The sequence below is a fragment of the Haliotis cracherodii genome, unplaced genomic scaffold (assembly GCF_022045235.1).
Source record: "Haliotis cracherodii isolate W230 unplaced genomic scaffold, xgHalCrac1.p SCAF_11, whole genome shotgun sequence".
NCBI lineage: Eukaryota > Metazoa > Mollusca > Gastropoda > Lepetellida > Haliotidae > Haliotis > Haliotis cracherodii.
In genome coordinates this window covers 16264684-16291829 of record NW_027266266.1, presented here as the reverse complement: position 1 = coordinate 16291829, position 27146 = coordinate 16264684, and the positions used below count along the sequence as shown (strand labels likewise).

Below are 27146 nucleotides of genomic sequence, written 5' to 3'. Positions count from 1 at the left end.
CGATTCGCCTCGATTATGTTTCTAGGTTTGTCAGCACCATACCCGTGGGTTTTACTGAAGTGGCTAACGGCTTACACCTGCATCACTTCGGGATTTCCTCCCACATTAAGCTGACACGCCGTGATATAACTGGAATACTGTTAAAAGCGGCGTTAAACTCAATTCACCCACTCACTGCTTTTAGGTTCTTTTTTTAAAGGAAATGATTACAAGAAGCTAATGTACGGTCACCCTTAGCTTCCATAACATGGCCTAGAAACATAATCGGGGCGAACCGGGATTCGAACCCACAATCATAGGTTTCCAAGGGTCTCAACTCTGCACAGCGAATCGCGGCGCCTTAGATGACTGGGCCCCCCGTGAAAGAGACTTTTTATTTTATTACATATTCCTTAATTAATTCTTAACGAAACAATTCTGATTCCGGGGCATGACAAGTTTTTAACCATATGTTTTATTCACACATGCTATCAACAAAGACAGTGAGTACTTGTTGCTATGCACTGTACGCTATGGTATTGACGCACAACGATGATATCGACTTGCTCATCCTGAGGAAATGCCTTGACGAATAGTATTTTCTCAAGGTTACCTGAAGTGTGCAAACCCTTCAAGTAAATCATTAGAGTTGTCCTGTCGTGGAGAAAGGATGTTCCTTCTAAATACGGTCCTACTTCTCACCCATGCAACATTTGTATCAGGTCAGTACTCTCTCTCTCTCTCTCTCTCTCTCTCTCTCTCTCTCTCTCTCTCTCTCTTAGACCTGCATCACACAAAATTTTTTTTGTCATTTTAAAAATGTAATATATTCCTTGGGGGCATATCATTAGATACGACCATATATCTCATACCATATATCCATGCATGTTTGGGTAAAGTGCATATGTGTAATGAGGTCATTTTACTTTCTTTCCATTGTCCTTTGCGGTTTTGGTATAATACTATATCGTTCTGGATATCTATTAGCGTTGTGTTATGAGATGTTACTGCGACAAGTTCTCTCAAGTTCTCTATATATGGTATAGTAACAACAAAACAGCGTTATCACTATCCCCCGCCATGAGGCACATAAGAAGTTTGTTTGTTCATAGAGTAGTGAACAATAACAATAAAAAAGAGCCCCATAAAGCCTTCAGAAGAGAAAAGCACTTGGGTCGCTTTTTGTCATCAGAAAAAAAATTAAAGGTGAAATTAATGCGCACAAAAGGTCCTTTCTCTGCACAAAAAAATAACTCAGTCTTGATAAGTATCTCTTAGATGATCTAACTTAAGTTGTTTCTGAGAAAACCTGCCCCAATTGCAAACACTATGCATTAAGTTGAAAAGCACGGGGCAAGGGCCATAACTCTGTAAACACAATATTTGTCGGGACCAATTTTCGAACACAGTCTTGACAAGTATCTCTTAGATAAGCATGCAAACTTTCATTCATTTAATTTCAGTAGTTGCTGAAAACACTTGTCCCCATTTCACTCAGTATACACTAAGTTGAAAAGCACCAACTTCGTGGTGGGGGATAATAACGTTCTGCGTCAAGACCCTTCTGTGTTATATGTTCAGGTTAACGTTTGGCTGGTAGCAAATCATTAGTGTTACGTTTATTACCATATAGTACTGGGACAAGTCTCGTTCATCTTATTTGTCAACTCAGGAAACACAATAGTGTTATATAGTTATATTCCCTTCTCTAAGGGGTCAATTTATTTGTCCAAGCTTGTGTTTGATTTGGGTTTAAATAACGCTTTGAACAGTGTTTAGATACAAATATGGCAGCTTATAAATTTTGAGAGAAAACCCCACAGTTATGCAGGTATTTGACGTTTACCACGAATAAGGGATTCGAACCCACGATCCTAGGTTTTTGGCATACCTAAGGGACGCAACTGTGTTATATGAATTGTTTCGCCTTAAACGAACGGACCACCACACATATTACAATATATTACTGGAACAAAGTTGTTTGCCTATCTATCAGTGAGATTTTGTATATTACCCTACTGAATCGAGTCAAGTCCCTCCACATGGGGCCATTAAAAATGCATAATTATCCGATATATTGATGGGGAATATCCATTTGTGTTATATGTCATTTCCGCAAACGTTGTGTTTGGATGAAAGCGAAGAGGAATGCATTGTTAAGGGAGTTATCATTATTCGATTCATCTATCGACACGATACTGTGGTGTCGATATCAACTATTGTAATTTTAACGTGTCTTTGTACAGCATTCGGGTCATAGAAAACTGGACGTCATCGATAGTTCGATTGCTTGCAACATATATACAATTGTGGATGGTACATATAACGTTATTACATCGAATGCCGATGTCATACAGGTTTTTGCCTGTTAATTTTGTTCCCTTGACTCCTCATTTGTGAGTTACATTTTCATATCGATTAGGCACATTTCCTTGAAATTTATTCCCTTATATCGATCTGTTGGAACAAATTCCTATGTCTAGCGGGTGTTTTCTTCCATACACAATATGACAGGGTTATGTCAATAATTGACAATCCTGTGATTGATTCTTGCTAACGATCCAAGCCGTAGGAGTACGATCGCGTGCAATCAACCAAGTCACCGAGATCCATCCAATCTATTAGGTCGCCTCTTACGACCAGTATCGGTGGCTTGGGACCAATTCTAACCCGGAATGTATGGCAGATTGGCACGTATGAAAGTTAACCAAAATTCGATATGATTTTTCCACCTGAACACGAGAAATACGAGAGACCCGTGGAACCGTCTCAGCAAACTATCAACAAGACAGTATGACAAGAGGGATGACTTTAGCTTTCAAATAGTCAAATTGTCCCTTGATGCCAAGCAATATTCCAGCAGCTCCAGCCTTTGGTATCTACATTTCACAACTTTTGGAGTACAGTCGAGGTACATTGAGACTGATACAACTCTTGCTCAAACGTTGTTTGATCAGGGTTAAAGCATTCAAGGTCTTAATGAAGCTTGTCTTTGCGTGTGTTTGTGACGGGTGCCACCGGTGGGGCTGAACACCTTTCGCGAACACCTGGTTTCATCACCTTTTGAAAAGGATCCAAAATCTCTTTCCTTATGATACACTCGAAATCGTTAAATAAACTCTGCATTTAGCAGAGAATATGGAAATGTTTTTTTTTCGCTTTTATCAACTTGTTATACCATACCTGGCAGATATCTTGCCATGAAAGTTTAATTATATTCCCATGTCTAACAGACCCGTGAAGATCCGGGGTAGAAGAGGTCTTCAGCAACCCATGCTTGCCGTAAAAGGCGACTATGCTTGTCGTAAAAGGCGACTAACGGGATAGGGTGGTCAGGCTCGCTGACTTGGTTGATGCATGTCATCGTATCCCATTTACGTGAGGCGATGCTCATGATGTCAATCACTGGATTGTCTGGTCCAGACTCGATTATTTACAGACCGCCGTCTTAAAGCTGGAATATTGCGGTGTGCGGCGTAAATGTCTAACATGTAGGCTTCCATAAGAGTTAACCATTATTACCATATTTAACATATGGAATCCCGTGGGTGTAAACAAATATTCCAATTTCAGCATGTAAGCTCCAATGGCAGTTAACTACTAATCCCAAGTCTTACCTGTAGGCTTCCATGATCTTCTCCTGTGTAGCAAGTAGGCTCACGTGGGAGTTAACTAATGTTCTAAGTGCAGCATGTAGGGCGCCATGTCTAGCAGGTAGGTCCCAACTTATATTCCTCATAAAAATCAGGTAAGCTCCCAGTATAGGAAAAAATGACCTTATTGAAAAGTAAGCATGTATCCCACTGGAAATGCCAAACATACTTACTTTTCAATAATCCCCTGGGGTCATACTTATCCGACTTATATACCGACTGAAATAGCGAAAACACATACATAAATATGGCACATACTCGATACCCATAAAGGAACAGGTGGCCCAAACACAACACGAACGGTAATATTTTGTGCTGCTGGTCAGTGTATTGTCGTTCTCTGTTATGAATCATGTTGCTCGAACGTGCAGCACGCACCCGGTGCAGCCGATATCTCCATTTCAGCTACATGGGTTAGGATCAAGATGGAACGTGACGACATTTTCATAAAAATAAGTATAGTTGTCTCGAGAACAAAGATGAAGTCGGTACAGAAGATGACGATTATCTCTACAAGTTTGGAGAACCTTCACAAGAACTTGATGACGACAGTTTAAACACAACGTTGAATTATTTCATATTCGAAGCGAGAAAACAAGATGGGACTCACTCTCCAGACTTGACTTTTATATGGTATTTTCACGGCAGTGCAGTCCTACCTTCGGTCGAAAAAGAGATTTTATATGACAGGTGAGAATGAAATTTTATAGAAAAAAATATTCATAGAAATGTGTGTCTATTGTATATTTATAAGGTTGTTGACTTTGTTTAGATTATTTTTAAACTTGAAAACGTTTCTGAAAAATAACGTAATTATTTCTTTCGTTGTGGAATCGGTGTTAAAACCAACCACTTTTTAAGAGCTATAGCCGCCACCCGATTTATCAGGCCAATGTTGTTGAGCTGATCATATGCAAAATAACAGCTACAGCAATAAGAACTGAAAATTAAATTACCAAATTGGAACTTTTCACTATTTTATTAAAGTAGGGATATTTAGTCATTCCTAATGGTATATGGTTTGTTATTAAGGATCGCCGAAAACATATTTTTATTTTTCTCATGAAGAAAACATTTTGCCGTTGTCAATCTTTAATGCTTACCTTTGTCTTGAGGACTACGTTTTGAAATGTTTTGAAAATTACATAACTAACCTAAAATATTAGGATTTCAGTATTTGTTTTTAAAAATTTAGTACTTTCTTAGGAATGTTTAAAAAATGAAACTATATGTCCATTTACTTACAGGGCAGAACAACGTTAGGTACCTTCGAATATCATATCCACTGCCATGCAGCAGAGATGCCAGTCGATTACTACGGAGACTTCAGCAAAATATCAATATCACATGAAAATAGTGTACATAATGAGTAAAATTGTATCAAACATTTGCTCCTGTAATAAACTTTGAAAACATGTTTATTCGTCATTCAACAGGGCTTTAATATGTTCATCTGTACCTGTTAAGAAGAGCTGGCATGTTAAAAAGCTATTTAGAAACATTGTACAGAAAAAAGGACAGTACGAGGAAAGATTGATCTGCAAGAACAATGGAGTGACGTCGCTGAAGGTTTATAATGGGAGTTGATATACAATCGCACTTCTACAATGGAGGTAGTCTAGCAGAACGTGTTTTCAGTAAATGTTGTATGATGCCCCATTCGGCAAGATTCGAGACAGACCATTTGTTTCCAACTCAACGTATTGTTTTCAGGACACCAAACATGTATCGGTCCCTTTTGTAACATTATTTCTTTTCTTGCATCTATCAGGTAACCTCAATCTGGCCTTAGGCAAACCAACTAAATCTTCAACCTTCACCAATAACAAAGGCAGAGCAGTAGATGGCAACAGAGAAGCAGTCTTTTCAAGGAGCTCGTGTTGGGAGAGCCAAGATGGGGACATGCAGCCATACTGGATGGTAGACCTTCAAAGTGACTTCTTATTGGAACACGTTACCATAACGAACCGAGTGGATTGTTGTGGTAAGGACAATTCAACCTATACGGGCCTCAGGTTTGGCATATATATATATATATATATATATATATATATATATATATATATACTGAACAGCTAAAAACGTCTCCCCAAGTAACATTGCAGGAAAAATTGTCATTAAAACATCTGGGTAACTTTTGTCAAAGTTTTTAAAATTTAACATTATCTTGTCCGGAAAAATCAAATTTGATGATAAAAAAACAAAGCAGATGACAATAAAACCGATCACCAAAAGGCATCACGGCAACGGCCATGGTAAACCCAATGCACGTGAGTTCCCAAATTTCTGGCCCTATAAAAATCCACCCAGATCAGATAACATTCATTCGTTATTGAATTACTACCACATGCCAAGGTTGACAAGAAATCAGCGAAACCAAGCCTTTGGACGATTGCAAGCTGGACAAATCGCTCGACAAGTAGCCAATGCATTTCAAGTAAACGTAAAGACCACATACAGGCTCCAGCAACGGTACCAGACCACCAACACTACAGAAGACCGATCACGTAGTGGAAGACAAAGGGTCATCATCTGAGGTCAGGATCGTCAGATTGTGCAACAGCATCTTCAAGGTCGCTTTGTTACTGTGTCGGAAACGGCTCGACAGACCATAGGGACACAACAGAGACACATTAGTGCGGACACCATGCGTCGAAGATTGGCGAGCAGACACCTCCACTGTCACAGGCCACACCGAGGACCCATTCTGACTCCACGTCATCGCCGGGACCGTCTTCAGTGGGCAACACAGTACCAGCATTGGCGCCACAAGCAGTGGAGAAGAGTACTCTTCACAGACAAGAACCGTTACTAATCTCAACAGCAGATGGCAGAGTGAGTCTGGTGACGCCGTGAGGAACGTTATTCGGATGCTTGTGTTGTTGTCTTCCAGAACATCGGTCCAGGGAGAGGCAATGGTGTCACAGCAGCTAGGTACATTGATCAAGTTTGCGATCGCAAGCTATACCTCATTTGGCCCGTCGCCTCAACCACGAGTTTCAGCATGATAACGCCCGTTCCCACACTGCGAGAGCAACAAGAGACTTCCTCCATCAGAATGGCATCAGAACCATGCATTGGCCTGCCCTCAGTCCCGATTTAAATCTCATTGAGCACCTGTGGAGCGAGATTAAAAGACTGCTGAATGACGTCCGACCAAGGCCGAGAACTGCAGCGCGGAACTGCGTCAGGTGTTCCTCAGAGTGTGGGCTCAAGTGCGCATGGCCTTCATCAACCGCCTCAACAATTCCATGTATCGACGTTGCACGTTTGAATTTGGCGAGAGGTCATGTTAATTGGACAATCAACAATTGGGCATCCGTACTCTTCACAGATGAGCCACGGTGCTGGTTAGACTTCACTGGTCGACCTGCTCGAGTGTGGCGTAAAGCATGAGCACGATTTCAGGATGCTAACGTAGCTGAATGTGACAGATGGGGAAGTGGCTAATTTATGGTTTTGGGTCGAGTCAGCCGGGCTGGGAGAACTGATGGCCATGTGTTTGTGAGGGGCACGACGACAGGTATGCGTTACAAGGATGAGATCATGCATGTATGAGACTGTATGCTGGTGCACCTGGTCCTGACTTCATCCTCATGGACGACAATGCACGTTCCCACCGTGCCAGAGTGGTTGATGCTTACCTTGAGCAAGAGACCATGGAACTCGTTCACCGGACTTCAACCGATCGAACACCTTTGGAACATGCTTCAGGTGTCCATCTCACGTCGTCCTGTGTATCCAGGTTCTCTCCAAGAACTCGGAATTTCTCTTACCCATGAGTGGCACAATCTGCTCTTGGCATCCAGACGCTTATTTGAAGTATGCGACGACGGTGCCAGGCTGTCATCGAATCCCGTGGATCATATACCCGCTATTGACAGTTGTTGTGTAATGCTCAATGACTTTTTCCGTGATTTGGAGATTTGTTGGTTGCTGGTATGATGACATTTTTTTGCAGTCTGACAATCTAGTGATTGACATCATGACCATCGATCCATACAATTGGGATACGATGACATGTCAACCAAGTCATCGAGCCTGACCACCCGATCCCGTTAGTTGCCTCTTACGAGCATAGTCGTCTTTTACGGCAAGCATGGGATGCTGAAGACCTATTCAAACCCGGGTCTTCAAGGGTGCCAGAATACGTACAAGCAGCCATACATGTATACATACGTGCATGCACATCGCTCACATAAATGAAATAATCGTAAAGGATACATGTTAAAATGTACGAGGGGCGTTCAATAAGTTTTGCAACTTCAATATAAGACCAAGTCGCAGCACTCTTATTTTTCAATATAATCTCCATTCACCTCAATACACTAATTTCATTTGTTCTTCAAGCTTTTAATACCACTTTTTATAGAAATCCGCAGATTGACCCTTTCACCACGCCTTCGTGGCAGCCTTTATGTCCTCGTCATCCTGGAAGCATCTTCCACGTAGGGCAGATTTCATTTGCCTGAACATGAAATAGTCACTGGGGGCTAAGTCTGGGCTGTAGGGTGGGTGACTTAACTGTTCGAATCCAGATTCACATATGGCGACGCGTGCGATTCTAGACTTGTGAACCGGATGCAAAAGTAGAATACCACGTGTTAACATCCCACGGCGTTTCTTGAGAATAGATTTTCGCAATTCTTTCATTACATTAGCATAATCCTTTTCATTGATTGAAGTTTTTAGTGGGATGTAATCAATCAGTGATATGACTCTTGCATCCCAAAATATGGTAGCCATTACCTTGCCCGCCGATGGTTGAGTGCGAAACCTCCTCGTGGGCGGAGAATGGGGGTGCTTTCATTGCATGAATTCCAATTTAGTTTCTGGTTCCCAGTGGTGGATTCATGTTTCATCACTTGTCACTAGACGAGAAAGAAATCCAGCTTCATCAGTAGTATAGAGATCCAGGAGGTCTCGACAACTTTCAGTTCCCTGATGGCGATCTTGAGCTCTGAGGTTTCTAGGTACCCATTTTGCAGATACCTTGGACATGCCAAGATGCTCATGAATAATGGTTACAACAGTTCCAACTGATATTTGGAATTCCCTAGAAAGATTAGATACTTTCACTCGTCGTTCAGACAACATTCCTCTTTCTACAGCAGCAATGGTTTCCGGTGGGGTGGCATCTGAAGGCCTGCCTGACCTTGGGTCATTGTCTATGGACTCCCTACCTCTTTTAAACTGACCAACGGCAAACTGTGGAATAGTCAGGAGCATCTTTACCAATCACTTCACACATGCTATCATGGGTTTCTTTTGCTTTGCATCCCTCCTTGGTAAGGAACTTTATTATAGCGCATTGTTTATGTTTGAGAGAATCCATGATGGTGAATGAAGACATCACATCTAACTTATTGTTGTGTTTGGAACTTGTTATGACACATGTCAACCTGATGATGACTAGTGTCATACCTGCCACAAGTTGACATTGTTTGTTCTAACACAAATGCCCAAGTTGCAAAACTTATTGAACGCCCCTCGTACCTGTTCCGGTGTGTTCACAGAGATCAATTTAATATTTCGTTGGTTTGGTTAAAAAGCTGTACATCAGGGACTGAAACAACATTATCCACTCAATCCACTCAAAGAGGCGAATTTTTTTTGATACAAATGCCAGATATGCCCTTTGTGTTCCAGGTGAACGAATGCATGACCTCAAGATTGAGGTCTTCGCTGATGACCCCGTGCTGCACCCATCGACCCCATCATACCTGTGCGCGATGTATGATGGGCCAATGCCTGGTGGTGCAACAGAAAATATCTCATGTTCTTGTGGTGCCCAAGGGCGTTATATCAGAATCCGGGGTCTGGACAGACAGCACCAAAGGGATCTACTAACACTGTGTGAAGTTGAAGTGTTTGAGAGAACAAATACACGGTGTAAGTATTTCACGCTTATCTTTCGATAATTCTATCTGGTAAAAGCAGAATCCATTGTACGATACCGACTAAACTGTAACCATGAGTCACCATCAAATAGTAAAAGTGTTCACGAAAGGGTGACCATGGCACATCCGTTTCAAAAACACATACAAATGCAAGTATTCACATGTCCTAAAGCTAGAATAAGGTAACAGTCAAACGAGGGAATTACATCAGACATCATTTGGTCACTGATGAGGCACATGTGGACATTTCTTCCACATACATGTATATAGCATAATCACCTGCGAGTTTTACTAAGGCCTTAAATGCTGTAACCCTGATCATACAACTAATTCATATGACGTTCTTTCAGATCTTAGTAGAGTGAGTGAGTGAGTTTAATGTCACATCGGCAATATTACAGCCATATCGTGACGAGTTTAAATTTGACATTAATATTATACTTTTAAACTATATAAAATTCGGTCATCGAAGGACAGTAAAATAACTAGACTTATCACAGAAATATATTTAAAACTAGTATGGAATCATAAAATGGATAGCACAATACATAACATCACATTATAAAAACGGGCTATAGATCGCCAGCAACTGAAGGTAGATCACCATACGAGGGACCATGAGGACTTACAGTACTTTAGCTTCCTGCATGGACCCCAGCCGGATTTCATCCTTTCAGGTGTTGGTGATTATTGACAAATTTAGCCAAATTAAAAAAAACAAACATATTCTACGATTAAAACTTTAGTAAGAATAACAAACCCTCTCATGGGAACAATAATTTTACACTAACCATGATCAATAAGAGATATTAATTTATTCTACTAACGTAAAAAAGTAATATATTCTATACAAAACAAATTAACAAAATGTATTATGCAATTCTATTTCTTTAAAAAAACAAATAATTAAATGCGAACTAATAGTATTAAAGAGATCCTTCATAGATGAAACCTTATATATTTATCCCTTGTGATGGAAAAATCAACACAGTGAAGCAGGATATGCTTAACCGTGATTCTTTCATCACAGGGATGCAGAACGGAGGATCCTCACCTTTCAATAAATATTTATTGGTGTAACGAAAATTGCCAACATGACATCGTCGTAAAATGACCTCTTCAATTCTGGACTGACACCCCAAGTAGGTGTAACCAATAGTTGGTTTTATTTGATGTAATTTATTTATACCCACTTGGGTGTCCCACTTCTTTTGCATCAGATCACGGCTATAAGATCTACTCACTAGCTTGTAATCAGTGTATGGAAGCAAAAGTGGTGTCACACTGCTGCTCTAGCTGCAGCATCAGCCATTGTATTACCAATGATTCCAACGTGGCTGAGTAACAAACGAAATACGATGTCGTATTGACCAGTAGCAATTTCATTAAATAATTCAATAATTTTGATTAAAAGTTGATGTTGACATGAAATGTTATGGACAGCCTGCAGGATAGTACGAGAATCGGAAAATATGATAAACATCTTATATTTTGACTGTTTACTGACATAAAAGGTGTAAAAATGGCATTGGCCTCTGCTGAGAAAATAGAACTATTATCGGGTAACCTGGAGGACATAGTCCTGGATCCAATGACAGTGGCGCTGGCAACAGCGTCACTATCTTTGGATCCATCTGTCAACATAGCTTTGTAAGTATCTTATGTATTTCTTAATTCATTATGTTGTTGTTGATAAATAAGTTGACTTGTTTAGATGTGTTTGTTTAGTTAATGTTAAATCCACCTATGGCTTTACTAACTGCCAAGGTGAAGACAAAAGCAGCGTGGGGGCTTTATTTTTCAAGAGTAATTTTAGCGGCAGAAATATCAGATTGTAGTCTTATTCGAAGTGGAGGGAGAACCGATGATATTTATTGTAGAGATTTTCGTAAAGGGGGTTAGAAACACAGCCATATGCTCGATTCGAGTTATTTGAACGTAATTTAGAAGTATACTGTAAGCTTAATTCAATTCGGCGTTGTTTAAGAGATGGCTCGTCAGCCTTAACGTACAGGCTGTCAATGGGAGAAGTTCGGAAAGATCCAAGACAGAGTCTTAGACCTTGATGACGGATAGAGTCCAAAAGTTTAAGATTGCTTTTGCAGGCTCCACCATAGATGATGGAGCCATAATCCTGTTTAGAGCGAATGAGTGCTCTGTACAGTTGAAGGAGGGTTTTCTGACCCCTCCCCACTTGGAATTTGAAACTACTTTCAGTAGGTCAAGGGCCTTCAGGCATTTATTTTTAAATTATTTTATGTGTGGTAAAAAGGTTAAATGGTGATCAAAAACAAAATCCAGGAACTGAGCCTCTTTTACAACTGTGATTGGAGTGCTATTTAAAACTAAATCAGGGTCTTTATGAGGTTTGTATTTCCTACAAAAAATGTATACAATTTGTTTTGAATTTTGACAATTTAAAACCATTTTCCAATGACCATTTATTTATTTTGTTTAGACACAGTTGTAATTGTCTTTGGATAGTGTGCTTGTTTTCACCACGACATGATATGTTAAAATCATCCACAAAAAGTGATCCATCAATTGAATCGTTTAAAACTTTGGAAAGAGTACTATTTATTGTTATGCTGAACAATGTAACAGACAAAATAGTGCCCTGTGAGACACCCTGATCCTGATTATAATGATCAGATAGGGTTGAACCCACGAGAACTTGAAATTGTCTGTCTGATAAAAAAATTGATATTAATTGAGGCAAACGGCCTCGCAATCCAAAGGCATGTAAGTCTTCCAAAAATACCGTGCTTCCATGTAGTGTCATATGCTTTTTCTAGATCGAAAAAAGATAGACACTTCATATGTTTGTTTATAATAACATTCTTAACGAATGACTCCAATCGAACTTAATGGTCAGTGGTACTGCGATATTTACGAAAACCACATTGAATATTTTTGATTAAGTTATTTGGATTCTAAGTACCAAGTTAATCTATTATTGACCATGCATTCCATGGTTTTGAAAACGCAGCTAGTCAATGAAATGGGTCGATAATTGGAAGGATCATTATGATCACGTCCAGGCTTCACGGCATGAAGAAGGAAGTTCTCCTGACGTCCATATTTGATCAAATATTATCAAAAGGGTTTCTAAACAGGATTGTGGTAAATGTTTTAAGAGTTGATAAATGAATATTATCAGATCCTACAGCAGTATCATGAGCTTGCCCAAGTCCAGTATGGAGCTCATGAATGGTAAATACTTCATTGTAATCTCCCTCGTTATCTGAATTAAAATTTTATAGGTTTCTTTTCCTGCAGCTATTTGTATATTTTAAATTGAAGGACATAGTAAGGGGAGAAAGAATGTTCAGCAAGAGTTTCACCAAGTTTGTTTGCAATATCTGATTTATCAGTTAACAACCGATCACCATCTATGAGCTGGTGCATGCTTGATTTATTACCCTTACCTTTTATTTTCTGAATCATGTTCCATACCTTGGACATAGGCGTCCGTGAATTTATCTTGGATACATAATTTTGCCAATATTGGCGTTTGTTTTGTTTAAAAGCATTTATAATTTTGAATTTATTTAGATTATGTACCATTGGATGGCGACGGAAATATTTTTCAGCCTTTTACCGTGCCTTCTTAGCTTGTTTGAAATCATTGTTAAACCATGGTTTACGAATATGGGGATTTGTGGAGGACTTCGGAATACGTTCATCAGCTATTCTATTTAGTTCATCAGAGAAACGTTTTATGGGGTCGGGAACATCAATAAACACTTTAGGTTTGAGTTCATTAGTACAGAGGATTTCATATAAAGGCCAGTTGGCTCTAGTAAAATTCCATCGTGATGATGGAGGAATATCAGATGGTGTTAAAGATTTTAACATGGTGGTAAAATGGTCACTTTCACAGAAGTCATCGTGGACTGACCATTTGAATTCACATAGTAAGTTGGAATCTACAACTGATAAGTCCAGACAAGAGTAAGTACCGGTTGCGGGAAGTAAATATGTGTTATAACCATCATAAAAAAGCATAAATCATTATTTAAGAAAACGTCTTCTTGTAATTTACCCTTTGTATTGCTGTCAATACTACCCCAAAGTGGGTTATGACCATTCAAATCCCCCATGAGAACACAGGGTTAAGGGAGCTGGTCATAAAGTGCCTTATGATGGGACTGTCGCAGAGAATATGACATATAATGTGCAATACATAAAGAACACAATGTAAAAACAATATTCAATGTGACACGGACTGCAACAGCCTGAAGAGGAGTATTAAGAGGAACAGGGCTATGAATGACGCCCTGCCTCACCATTACAGAAGAATCTCAAGTACGAGTAGAAAAGCAATGGTAGGAGTCATACTGTCTTAAATTAAAATTTTCCGTTGTTTTGAAGAGGGTTTCTTGAAGACAAAAGTCTGATGGTTTTAAATCTTGAATTAATAGCTGAAGGTCATTACAATTATTCCGAAGGCCTCTACAGTTCAATTGTAGTAAATTAGTCGAACAGCTCATGGAGGTTCAATTGGAGATCGAGATCGAGGGAAGGGTCCACTCCGTGGCTTCCATATTTGGAGGTTCAAAGCTGTTATGAACCTCTACAGGGATTGTCAACGGGGACGGCAACTCTATTCTCTTTTCTTTGTTTCCTATCTCTGTTTGTAGGATGTTTAGTTTTGCGTACTTTCTGTACTGTCTTGGGTTCAGGTTCAGGTTCACAGTTAGGCCCAGTCTGAGGCACAGTCTGCTGTTCAGGCTGAATCTCAGTCTGTAAGGCAGTCTGTACTGTCATGCTGTTTACTGCAACGGAAGCACACATGTGATTTGTCACAAGACCTGGCCCCATAGAAATAGCATGTTCGGTTGTACCTCCGAAGTTGCTAAATAATGACACCATCGACTGGAACTGCTCAAACATTCCTCGACATAAAAGGATTTTTATTTGATCTTGGATCAGTGGACTGCGTGGATGTGAGACAGACATGATTAGATGATGCTTTCATGACACTTTCATGATCCCTTATCGGAGTCATTATCAAAAAGTGACATTATTTGAAGATTTAAAAAAGATAAAAACCAGTCTCTCAACATGATAACTTTATTTTCGTATTTGCTTTCAACAACACCTGTAAAGATTGAAAATAACAAATTCCAACATTACAAACCTTTGGTTCAATATCTTTGAAAGAGTTTATCCTGTAGCAGAGGCGGTCCATGCCTTTCCCGTAACATTGTTAAAATTGGTCCAGATTCACTAAAAGAAGGTTGTTCGATGAGAATATTAACTTTCAGAATCTAAATATGAGTAATGAGGTTCAGTTTCAGATGAAAACGGAAATAATATAGTTACAATATGTGGGGAAAAAATTGACTTTCCATATATATTTCTGTTAGGATGTGTAACTCATAAATATGATGTTGACCACATAAACCAACAATACATTCTTCTGAATCAGTAATATGCTAAATAGTCCAGGCAATCTAGAATATTTGCACTCGACTTGGAACTAATTGCATCAGAATTTATTTCACCCAATGCATTTTCAGGTCCCGGAAACAACATACTAAAAGTCCCAAGCAAACCCAGTTTGGGAAATATGTCTAATTTGCATAATCCAATATGGCCACCAATTATTAATGTATCTTCCATATTCAGATGAGGTTAAATGTTTTAATGAAATAAGCATGTGTTGTATTGCGAAATAGCTGTATAATGTTTGTAAAGTGATATTCACATCTACTGTACGGTTTCGACTATTGACAAATCTACATAAATTTAAGATGGCCGCCAATTTCAAAATGGTCGAAAGGTTTCCTAAATGTGTGTTTACACTGTTGAATCTTTTAGCTCTAAAGCAGTGTGCTAGGACTTATATGCGTATAACTTGGCACACTAACTTACTGAAGTGTAGTTAACACTTTTAGATAGAAACTCCGTCACCAGAGCCCCTTGGTGGCTTAAATTTCCAAGATGGCCGCCAAGAGTTTGATGGCTGGACATAGAATAACAATACACTGTTAGTCTCTGATGACATATTTGAGTGATTTGAACTTCTACACTGGGGTAACAGACCCAAGGATGCATGTAGAATACTCAATCATTTGCATCAATCCAATATAACCACCAAGTAGCAATATTTATCTCTTAATTGACATGTTTTGTCGACTTTAAATATCAATGTTGATTCTTATTGTCTGAATCTACGTATTAACATGACGATAAACGCTACAACAAGTTTCGTTTTCATTCATGTAAATACTTGTTGGAAACAAGTATGACCTATATGAGGTCCTCTCAGAATTAACCCAAACCAGAAGAAGTCGATGAGTTATCTCCCTTGTAGTTCATTTGCGGATATTCAGTATAACCACCAAATACCAATATTTGAATATAAATCTTAAACTTTTTATCCACTTCTCATTCCGTTACATGATTGTGTGATTCATGAACATTATTATGACCATACAGACATTGATTGTGATATTAACATTTGTATGTCAAATAGATATGAAGTGGATTTTGACGATGATTATAACAGGGAAATATTCAACGATGAACTTGTAAAAGCTATCAGCAATCTTAGGTTTAGATAATATTTTAGGGGAATATGTGAAAGCAGGATAATGTTACTATATTCCTTATCTCCTTGAGTTATTTAAATTATCTCTTTAAAAATGGACTATTTCCGGATCCGTGGAACATAGGTATAATTCTTCCTCTACATAAGATTGGTGACAAAACAAAGCCAGATAACTATAGGGGCATCATGTATTAAGCAAACTCTATACATCAATCATTAACAAAAGATTAACATTTTGGGCAAATAGTTTGAAGAAAATATCGGACGAACAAGCTGGCTTTCGCGAAGGTAACTCTGCTTCTGATAACATTTTTGTTTTGATAGCTCTAATCGACAAGCATTTGTCCAAACGTAAAGGTAGATTCCACGTCGCTTTCGTAGATTTTATAAAAGCGTTTGATTTCGTAGATACAAAATATTTATCATATCTCTTGGAACATATAGGTCTAAAAGGAAATATGTTTAATGCTATTAAATCTGTGTATGAAAAGGTTAGAAATACCGTGAAGTTGAATGGAAAATTTTCAGATATATTTGAATCTCACATAGGTTTAAAATTTTCGAAGGGTGTGTTTTAGGCCCTTTAATATTTTCTCTGTATATAAACGAACCGGTTCATAATTTTACAATGAAAACATTAGAGGTGTACAACTTTTTCCTGAATATATAGAATTGTTGATCATTTTATTTGCAGATAAGTTAGCACTTTCTGAATTTTTAAGATCTTAAAAAGAACTTGGGTGCTTGTACACGTCTAATGACATATTCTTTAAGACCCGTGAAGATCCGGGATAGGAACCCATGCTTGCCGTAATAGGCGACTAACGGGATCGGGTGGTCAGACTCGCTGACTTGTCTGATGTATGTCATTGATCCCAACTGCGTGGATCGATGCTCATGATGTCAGTCACTGGATTGTCTGGTCAAGAATCGATTATAGAAAATACTTAGCTCGTTTAAGAACTGGAGGTGCAAATATCTACATTAATATTGGAAGATGGAAAAAGAGAAAAAGATGAAACTTGGCAATACTGATCATCAAAGTTGAAATTAAAGTGTCAAATGTTCTTAAAGTGAAACACAACACTAGTCTCTGACAAAATGGCATCACAAATCAGTATCTCGCGTGTCCGCCATGTGCATTGATGACTGCCGTGCAACTTCGATACATGGAATTGTTGAGGCGGTTGATGAAGGCCATGGGCACTTGCGCCTACACTCTGAGGAACGCCTGTCGCAGTTCAGCTGCATATGTCGGCCTTGGTCGGACGTCATTCAGCAGTCTTTGAATCTCGTCCCACAGGTGTTCAATGGGATTTAAATTGGGACTGTGGGCAGGCCACCTCATGGTCCTGATGCCATTCTGCTGGAGGAAGTCTCTTGTTGCTCTCGCAGTGTGGGCACGGGCGTTATCATGCTGAAACTCGTGGTTGCGGCGTGACACATAAGGTATGGCGTCTAGTCTCCAGACTTGATCAACGCGCCAAGCTGCTGTGACACCATTGCCTCTCCCTGGACATATGTCCTTGAAGACCACAGGGTCGATCCTCTGTGCAAAACCAATTCCCACCCACTACATGATGCTCGAACCGTCCCACCTCTCAAAAACAAATATCCGAATAACGTTCCCCAAGGCGTCGCTAGTCTCTCTCTGCCATCTGCTGTTGAGATACACGGCTCTTGTCTGTGAAGAGGACTCTTCTCCACTGCTGGTGGCGCCAATGCTGTAGCTATGTTGCCCAATGAAGCCGGTCCTGGCGATGACCAGGTGTCAGAATGTGTTCTTGGTGTGGCCTGTGACAGTAGAGGTGTCTGCTCGTCAATCGTCGACGCACGGTGTCCGCACTAATGTGTCGCTGGTGTGTCTGTTGAGCAGTTTTCGCAGCAGTAACAAAGCGATCTTGAAGATGCTGCCGCACAATCTGATGATCGTCACGTCGGATGGTGACCTTCTACTACGTGGTCGGTCATCTGTAGTGTTGGTGGTCTGGTACCGTTGCCTGTATATGGTCCTTACATGGACTTGAAATGCATTGAATACAAGCCTGGCGGTTTGTCCAGCTTGCAATCGTCCAAGGGCTTGGTGTCGCTGATTTCTTGTCAACCTTGGCATGTGTTAGCAATTCAAAAACGAATGAATGTTATCCGATCTGGGTGGATTTCTATAGGGCAAGAAATGGGGGAACGCATGTGCATTTCAATTTGCACGGAACTCGGTGCAGCGGGTTACCAGGGCCCTTGCCGTGATGCGTTTTGGCGATCGGTTTTACTGTCATCTGCTTCGTTTTTTATCATCAAATTTCATTTATATATAAATAAATAAATGGAAGTGGAATCGTAGAGGAATTGTAGAGGACTTGGGTATAATTTTAATGACCTACAGCTTTTAGTTCAAGACTTTAGACCATCAGCTTTATGTTTATACTTTATGATCAACTCCCCAGGCCATGTATTATCACAGGGCCCTTGAACGGCCACAATCCTATTTGGGGTGGTAATGATTATTTACATACGTATCTGAATCCTATTCTTCACTAGATTTATCCGACCCGATAAGATCCGGGGTAGCATAGGTCTTCGGCAACCCATGCTTAAGAGGCGACTAACGGGATCGGGTGGTCAGGCTCGCTGACTTGGCTGATGCATGTCATAGATCCCAAATGCGGGGATTGATGCTCATGATATTAATCACTGGATTGTCTGGTCCACACTCAATTATTTACAGACTGCCGTCATACAGCTGGAATATTGCTGAGAGCGGCGTTAAACAACAACCAAATAAACAAACAAAACTAGATTGATCCCTTACTGACTTAAACATATTAAATGAATTTGAATGGTCCGTCCACGATGTCCTCTGTGGCAGTGACCACTATTCTTTCAACCGTCAATCGATCAGATGTTCCACATTCATCTAGATGCCATTTCACGAAGGCTAACTGGTCTATATTCGAATCATTATGTTGAGATAAGCTTAAGCCTGTATTATTGAATTATGACACTGACCCTATTCAAGTGTTTTCAGATCAATTAATCGAAATTGCTGATGGTTGTATCCCAAAGTCCTCTACAAATCCACATATCCGTAAACCATTGTTTACCACCGCTTGTAAACATGCTAGATAAACTCGAAAGAAGGCAGAGAAATATTTCCGCCACCATCCCACAGTCCACAGACAGTCTCGGCAGAGTTATGTTTTTAATTAATTCACGACCACCTATGTCTAAGGTTTGGAATACGGTGAATTAAATGAAAGGAACAGGCTCCAAAGCAAGTGTTAAGCATCTTAAGGAGGGAACTCACTTCCTAACAAATAAATCTGATATAGCAAACAAATTAGGTGAAACTTTCGCTAAACATTCCAACTCCAACTCCAAGTTAAAGAACGTCAGAAAAAAACAAACTAAATTTACTTCTAATAACGGTGAGGATTACAATGAAATATTTTCCCTTCATGCTTTGGATCAAGCTCATGATACTGCTACAGGCACAGACAATGTTCATTATCAACTTCTCAAACATTTGCCTGATTCGTGTTAAGTAACTCTCTTCAGTGTATTTGACAATATCAGGACATCGGGTAACTTCCCTTCATCTTGGTGGAATGCTGTCGTCATTCCAATACCAAACCGTGGCCTGGATCATACTGATCCTTCTCCTTACAGGCCAATATCTCTTACGAGCTGTGTTTGTAAGACCATGGAAAGAATGGTCAATAACAACAATATGGTACTTAGAACCAAATAATCTTATCACAAATATTCAATATGGTTTTAGAAAAAGTAGAAGTACCATTGACCATTTGGTTAGATTAGAGACACTTGTTAAAAATGCTATCAATAAACAACACATTGTATCAATATGTTCGAGTTAGAAAGAGCCTATGATACAACCTGGAAAAATTTCATTGAGAGGCCGTTTGCCTAATTTCATATCACAGTTTCTAACAGATAGAAGTTTCCAGGTACGCGAAGGGTCTACCTTGTCTGATGTTTATGGTCAAGATCAGGGTGTCCCACAAGGTAGCATATTATCAGTAGTTTAGTTTGTTTAGTATAAATATAAATAATTTATCTAAGGTTTTAAATTAATCTGTTAATGGGTTCATTGTTTGTTGATACATTTAATGTATCCTGTCGAGGAAAAGAGAGAGAGACAGTTGCAGCTTCCTCTAAATATAACCAATGATTGGTCTCAACGTGATGGTTTTACGTTTTCTAAATTAAAATTTTTTATTGTATTCATTTCTGTCGAAACAATTAACCACATAATGATCCAGTCTTACATCTGGGGCACTCCAATTAAGTTGTTATGGAAGCGAAATTCTTAGGAGTAATTTTTTATCATTTTATAGTTCTTTCAAATTCCAAGTAGTGAGGGGACCACTCAACCCCTCTTCCCGTATATAGATCACTCATACATTCTAAACTCATCATCTATGGTGGAGCCTGCAAAAGCTATCTTAAAATTTTAGATTCTATCCACCATCAAGGACTCAGTCTTGGAGAAACAAAGCAATTACCGTACCAGCAAGAAAATAATCAATTACTAGCTTCATACAATACTTACAAATCAATATTTACAGATGAATCCAAGGATGGTGACGCTGTCGCCAGCGCAATCATCGTTGGCACCAAAACTATTTCAACTAAATTGCCAGTTAATTCTTCAATATGTACAGTCGAATCAAATGCTATTTTAACAGCTCTTGAATTTTTCAAACGATCTAAACATATGCAATTCATTATTTTTTTCAAAGTCACTGTCCTGTCTTCAGGCTATTAAAAGAAATTCGTGTCAGCATTTCTTTTTACTTGAAATCATTGAACTGCAAAATGCGCTTGCTACTGGCAATCTTCTGTTGGTTGCCTAGCCATGTTGGAATCGTTGGCAACTCATTGGCTGATGCTGCTGCAAAAGCAGCATTCAACAAATCTGATACACCACTTTTGATCCCTTACACCGATTATAAACCCATGATTAGATCTTACATCCGAGATCTAATGCAGAAGAAGTTGGACAGCCAAGTGGGTATGAATAAAATCAAACCAAATCTTGGTTACATCTACTTGAGTTGTCGTATTGACCATTGCCGTCACACCCACGAATATCTGTTGAAATGTGAAGATCCTCGGTTCTGCATCCCTTGTGATGAGAGAATCACCGTCAAGTATATCTTGGGGGCACGGGTGGCTCCGTCGTCTGAAGCGCCGCGATTCGCTGTGCAGAGTTGCGCCCCTTGGGCACGCCAGAAACCTATGAGTGTGGGTTCGAATCCCGGTTCGCCACGATTATGTTTCTAGGTTTCTCAGCACCATACCCGTGCTCGTGGGTAACGTCTCAGTGGTAAACGTCTGAGACCTGCATCACCTCGGGGTTTCCTCCCACATAATGCTGACACCCCGTGATAGTGAGTGAGTGAATTAATAGTAGTATTACATAAATATAGACATTAAAATCTGTCGACAAAGGACAGTAAAAACACTAGACTATCACAGATGTAGATTTGAAACTAGCATATCATCATAAAATTTGAACAATTCATAACAGTACACAAAAAATGGGCTATAGATCACCAATATCCAAAGGTAGGTCACCATACTAGGTACCATGGGGACTTACGATACTTCTGCTACCTACATGGTAACCCAGCAGGATTTACACCATCGCTCTGGCTACTGGTGAATGTCAGTAAGTTTAAGCCAAATCATTAAAAAGCAACAAGAATTCTACGATTAAAAACATGGAAAATGAAAAATTGAATTGAAATGGGACTTACATACCTTCTCAGGGGGACAATTATTTTACGTTACTTCAATCCCCTTTGAAGGTGCAGCCACCAGCAATCTCAGTTATTAGTTCATTCCACCAAATTAAAATCACATACTTTTTACAATACATATCAAAATTTGTCAATCAATTCTATTTCTTTTAAAAACCCATGAATTAAACGAGAACTTACAGTAAAAAGATCCTTTATGGATGAAACCTTGAAATAATTATCCCTTGTGATGTAAAAATCGATACAGTCAAGCAAGACCTGCTTGACTATGATTCTTTCATCACAAGGGACACAAAATGGAGGATCTTCACCTTTCAACAAAAACTCATGTGTATAACGCGAATGGCCAATACCACATCGTCGCATAATGAACTCTTCAAATCTGGACTGACAACCCAAGTAAGTATAACCGATATTTGCTTTTATTGCATGTAATTTATTTATATCTACTTGAGTGTCCCACTTCTTCTGCATTAGGTCTTCGATATAGCGTCTGATAACAGGTTTATAGTCAATGTATGGTAGAAGATGTGGTGTCAAAGATTTGTTGAGAGCTGCCTTTGCTGCAGCATCAGCCATAGTGTTACCCGTGATTCCAACATGACTGGGCAACAAGCAAAAGACGATGTCGTATTGGCTAGTAGCAATGTCATTATATAAAAATTAATGGATGATGTGAAGAGCTAGATTTGATTGCCTGTAGACACGATAATGAATCTGAAAAGATGATGAACTGGACTGTTTTTGGATATAGAACTGGAATACTGTTTTAAGCGGCGTTAAACCCAACTCATTCACTCACTCAAGCATATCTTGCTTGACCGTGTTGATTTTCCATCACAAGGGATACATATTTCCAGGTCAGGATCTTTTTAATACTATACGTACTCAATTTATTATTATTTTTTAAAAAAGAAATACAATTGTATCATAAATCTTGTTAAAATGTTTTGTGTAAAATGGCTTTTTTTAAATTAGTAGAATGAATTTATAGCTGAGATTGTTAGTGGCCTTATCCTTGAAGGGGGTTAAAGTACTGTAAAATGATTGTCCCTCTGAGAGGGTATCGTAAGTCCATGTCATTCAAAGAATATTTATAACTGCTACGCTTTTAACCATAGCATATTTGTCATTTTAATTGTGGCGAAAATTATGTACAACCAACAGCGACTGAAGGGATGATGTACATCCTGCTGGGGTCCATGCAGGTAGCAAAGGTACTGTAAGTCACCATGGTCCTTAGTCAGGTGAACGACCTTCATTTTCTGGCGATCTATAGCTCGTTTTTACAATGTATTGTTCTGTCTTTGGATGGTTTTTTTTATCGTTCCATGCTAGTTTTAAATCATAATCTGTGATAATTCTAGTTATTGTACTGTCCGTTGTTGACATGTTCTTATAACTTACATGTATTTATCATATAATAACCTTTGAAAGTCACTATATGGCTGAGATATTGCCGATGTGAATTTACATGTTAACTCACTCACTGACTCACTCACTATGATATTTGCCAATAATCACCAACACTTGAAGGGGTGATGTAAATCCTGCTGGGGTCCATGCAGGTAGCAAAGGTATTGTTAGTCTCCATGGTCCCCAGTATGGTGATCTACCTTTTGTGGCTTGCGATCTATAGCCCGGTTTTATCATGTTATTGTTATGTATAGTGCTATCCTTTTTTATGATTCTAGTTTTATATCTTTTCTGTGATAAGTAATATTGCCTATGTGACTTAAAATGTTAACTCACTCACTCACTATAATGTTCAATACAATAATCCGATATCAATAAAAAACAGAACCTTAAAATTTTACAACCATCATTTTTTTGTACATGAAAGATAGGTGAACAAAATTTTAAAATAAATACTGATCCTTCTCTTTCTCCACCATCCTTCTTTCTGTTTCTCCACTCCACCATCCCTCTTTTTCTGTTACTCCGCTCCACCATCCGTCTTTTTCTGTTACTCCCCTCCACCGTCCTTCTCTCTCCACGCCACCATCTGTCTCTTTATGTTTGGGGATTCCACAATCGGTGTCTCTCTTTTCCGCCCTTACCTTTCCATGAAACTTCGTGCCATATTCCGAACGACTTCCTTGTAACAAAAAGTTTAAGTTTCAGCATAGTCACTCACAATAGTCATACTTTCATTCAAACAGTTATTCATATGTGGGGGCGGTCGGGTAGCCTAGTGGTTAAAGCGTTCGCTCGTCACGCCGAAGACCCGGGTTCGATTCCCGACATGGGTACAATGTGTGAAGCCCATTTCTGGTGTCCCCCGCCGTGATATTGCTGGAATATTACTAAAAGCGGCGTAAAACCATACTCACTCACTATTCATATGTGTGTGGAGATTAATAGATAAAAACATATTAAATAATCAAATATTGCCTGTGTGTTATCGTTGCATGTAAGTGCCATTTTTACATAAGAATGTCTTGTCTGTGACAAAATACGTCTGACCTGTAAAACAGTTCTTGTAACATTCATATTAAAAACTGAATAATTAGTTATTAACAGTTACAATTATGATCCTAATGTTTGACAGCTTTTCAGCCATGTCACTGTCAATTCATTTTCAGGGGACAACTGTTTATCCTTATAACAAGAAAATATCTTTAATATTCAGCACAGATGACTTCCAATAATCATATATTCATACATACACTTATTCATTGTGTGTCTATGTTAATAGCGAGTAATACTGTATACAGTCAAATGTCATTTCTGTGTAATTGTTGATTATAAGTGCCTTTTCTTAATAATAATATCTTTTACAGGAACAACATTTGTCTTTCCTATAACAATTATAAGAAAGGTGTTCATAATGTCTCTTCAAGTTCTGACTGACTCATTAGCTAAAATTATATCTGTGAATGTCTGTTTTTCAAAGGTTTCATGTTTATTTATTGTCATATAAAGGTAGACGTAAACTAATCTTTTTTGAGCCAGATGTCCCTGTTTTTACCACAATGAAAATCTGAGTTATGGGAAGGACAGTTACAGGAAAGACAAATACTTTGCAATTTGTAATATATTACACAACGAATACTCACTGCAAAGACGAAAACGTCGTTTTTTCCCGTATATGGTCATTGGACGGAAAAACGACGTTATTTGTACGTTTTCAAACCATCGTTTTTCCGTCCAAATAAAGTCGTTATTTGACATCGGAATTTACTGGGAGAGAACGATATCATCAAGCTCCTCCCTTTCTTGATTGACATTGTCAATCAAGCAACAGCATCTACCGGTATTTCTACTTCTCAGATTTCATTAGTAAGTTCTCGCGTGTTAGATAACAGGCCCGCTTTTGACGCTGCACTCGAAGCGCTTAGAGGAAGTATTGAAATCAATCGTTCTGCGCATGCGGATGACTAAATGCCTTGTCCAAATTTTCCGTTCTGTGCATGCGCGATTTCGCGTATTGTTTCCGAGATTACATGTCACCACTATTTGACAATGATTCATAAACACAGTCTCGTGAAAGTTCGGAATCGTACAATTCCAAACTGGTGATGCCTATTCAGACAAACGTTTAGTCTCTAAAACTGTATAGTTTTGAAAGAAACAAGTAACCCCATTTAAATTGAAGAGGAGCCCCAATGATATGGGAGATTCGGAGATGAACCTATTCTATGGCTATCTAGGCTGCCACCCAAACCGATCCAAACTGTATCGTGATGTCTTCAGAAATACAACTTCTTTCAATATTTATACTACTAAATAGTAAGGCTAACGCTTACTCACCGGTGGAACGTAGACAATATCGCTAATACAGATATAACGTATTTGAATGTTAATACTAAAGACAAACACTCATTATTTTTGCAGTGACGATATAACTCTTATACACGTTTATTGGTAACTTTCGTCAGTTTTGCTCTTCATTTTAATAACTTTGTTTTCACATATACATGTCGCAATACCCGACAAGCCTGTCATACATAATTATGGGGCAGTTTTCAATCTTGTACTGACTTACTCTGGTGTTCCTGAGCGAAGCTTATTGGCTTGGGTGTTACACCCCGTTTTTCTGGTAATCCTATCATTACTTTATTTTTTATCTATTGACACCCTGTTCACTGGATCACGGCTCCGTGACTATCAATAACAATCAAGATGAACATTCAGTTCAAGTAAATGAATGAGTTTGTTTTGACGCCAAAGTCAGTCAAAAACCAATGCTGTGAGGTTTGATTACACACTTAAACCAGGTCGAACATCGTGGATCCTCATTTTGTACCTGAAGAGAATCATAGTTCATAAGCTAATCCATCTCAAATACCGTCCCGCTCAAGAGGACCTTACTTGTTGCTAAATCCCCCCACTCTTCAAACGCCCTGAAATGTTTCATCTTGAATCCAAGATGACGGACAAGTTAAATCGTATGACATTTTGCTATTTTAGGTCACTATCTCTTTTTGGATTGTGATGTTTTGACGGATGAAATCTATTGCGTTATAATAATCTCTGTTTGCTGATATTTAATATGTACATATTGTAAAATATTTACGATATTTTAAACGTGTATTTCGATGCATGCAATGCAATATGAACGTAAGTGCGGATCCACGAAGGCGTTTATAGTCATAGTTATAGGGCGATGGATGTAGGGGAATGGTAGGAGGGTATATGTCTGTAAGCACGAATACCGATACATGAGGGCGGATATAGTTATTTCGATGGATGTTGGGTTGGTTGGTTGATTTGTTGCTTAACGCCGCACTCAGCAATATTCCAGCTATATGACTGCGGTCTGTAAATAATCGAGTCTGGACCAGACAATCCAGTGATTTATATCATGAGCATCGATCCACGCAATTGGGGTCGATGACATGCATCAATCAACTCAGTGAGCCTGACCACCCGATCCCGTTAGTCGCCTTTTACGACAAGCATATACGTACTCTCCAGAACAAAATGTATTTAGCCTCTTGTATTTACCCATTGATCAAAAAATAATCATACAAAAACACAATAAAATATATCAAAATGTATATGTGATTAATTTTAGTTATGGAAAAGACCTTTGTTCATAGGTTTCAGCACCGAACTTCAGCGCGTGGTGGGAACCAGATATGTCGGGGATGTAATCCAAGTTGATGCCGCATCTGCAGCTGATTGCAGCGCCCACTGCATCTACAACAGAACCTGCATCGGCTTCAACTACAACTACAACACTCATGGTTGTGAGCTGAGAGTGGGATCCGCCGAAGCATCAAGTGCTAATGGGTGGTTCTACTTTTTCCAGCGCCCATGTCTGTGA

The 27146-nt window shown here is 39.1% G+C and overlaps 1 protein-coding gene across 1 annotated transcript; it reads left to right on the top strand.

The window, feature by feature from the left end:
* The first annotated feature begins 649 nt into the window (after nt 1–649).
* Nucleotides 650–27146, top strand: LOC139456268 (fucolectin-like). Its single transcript, XM_071237889.1, has 4 exons — nt 650–701; nt 5404–5616; nt 9282–9524; nt 26920–27146. The coding sequence occupies exons 1-4, from the start codon at nt 650–652 to the stop codon at nt 27144–27146; spliced, it is 735 nt and encodes a 244-aa protein (XP_071093990.1).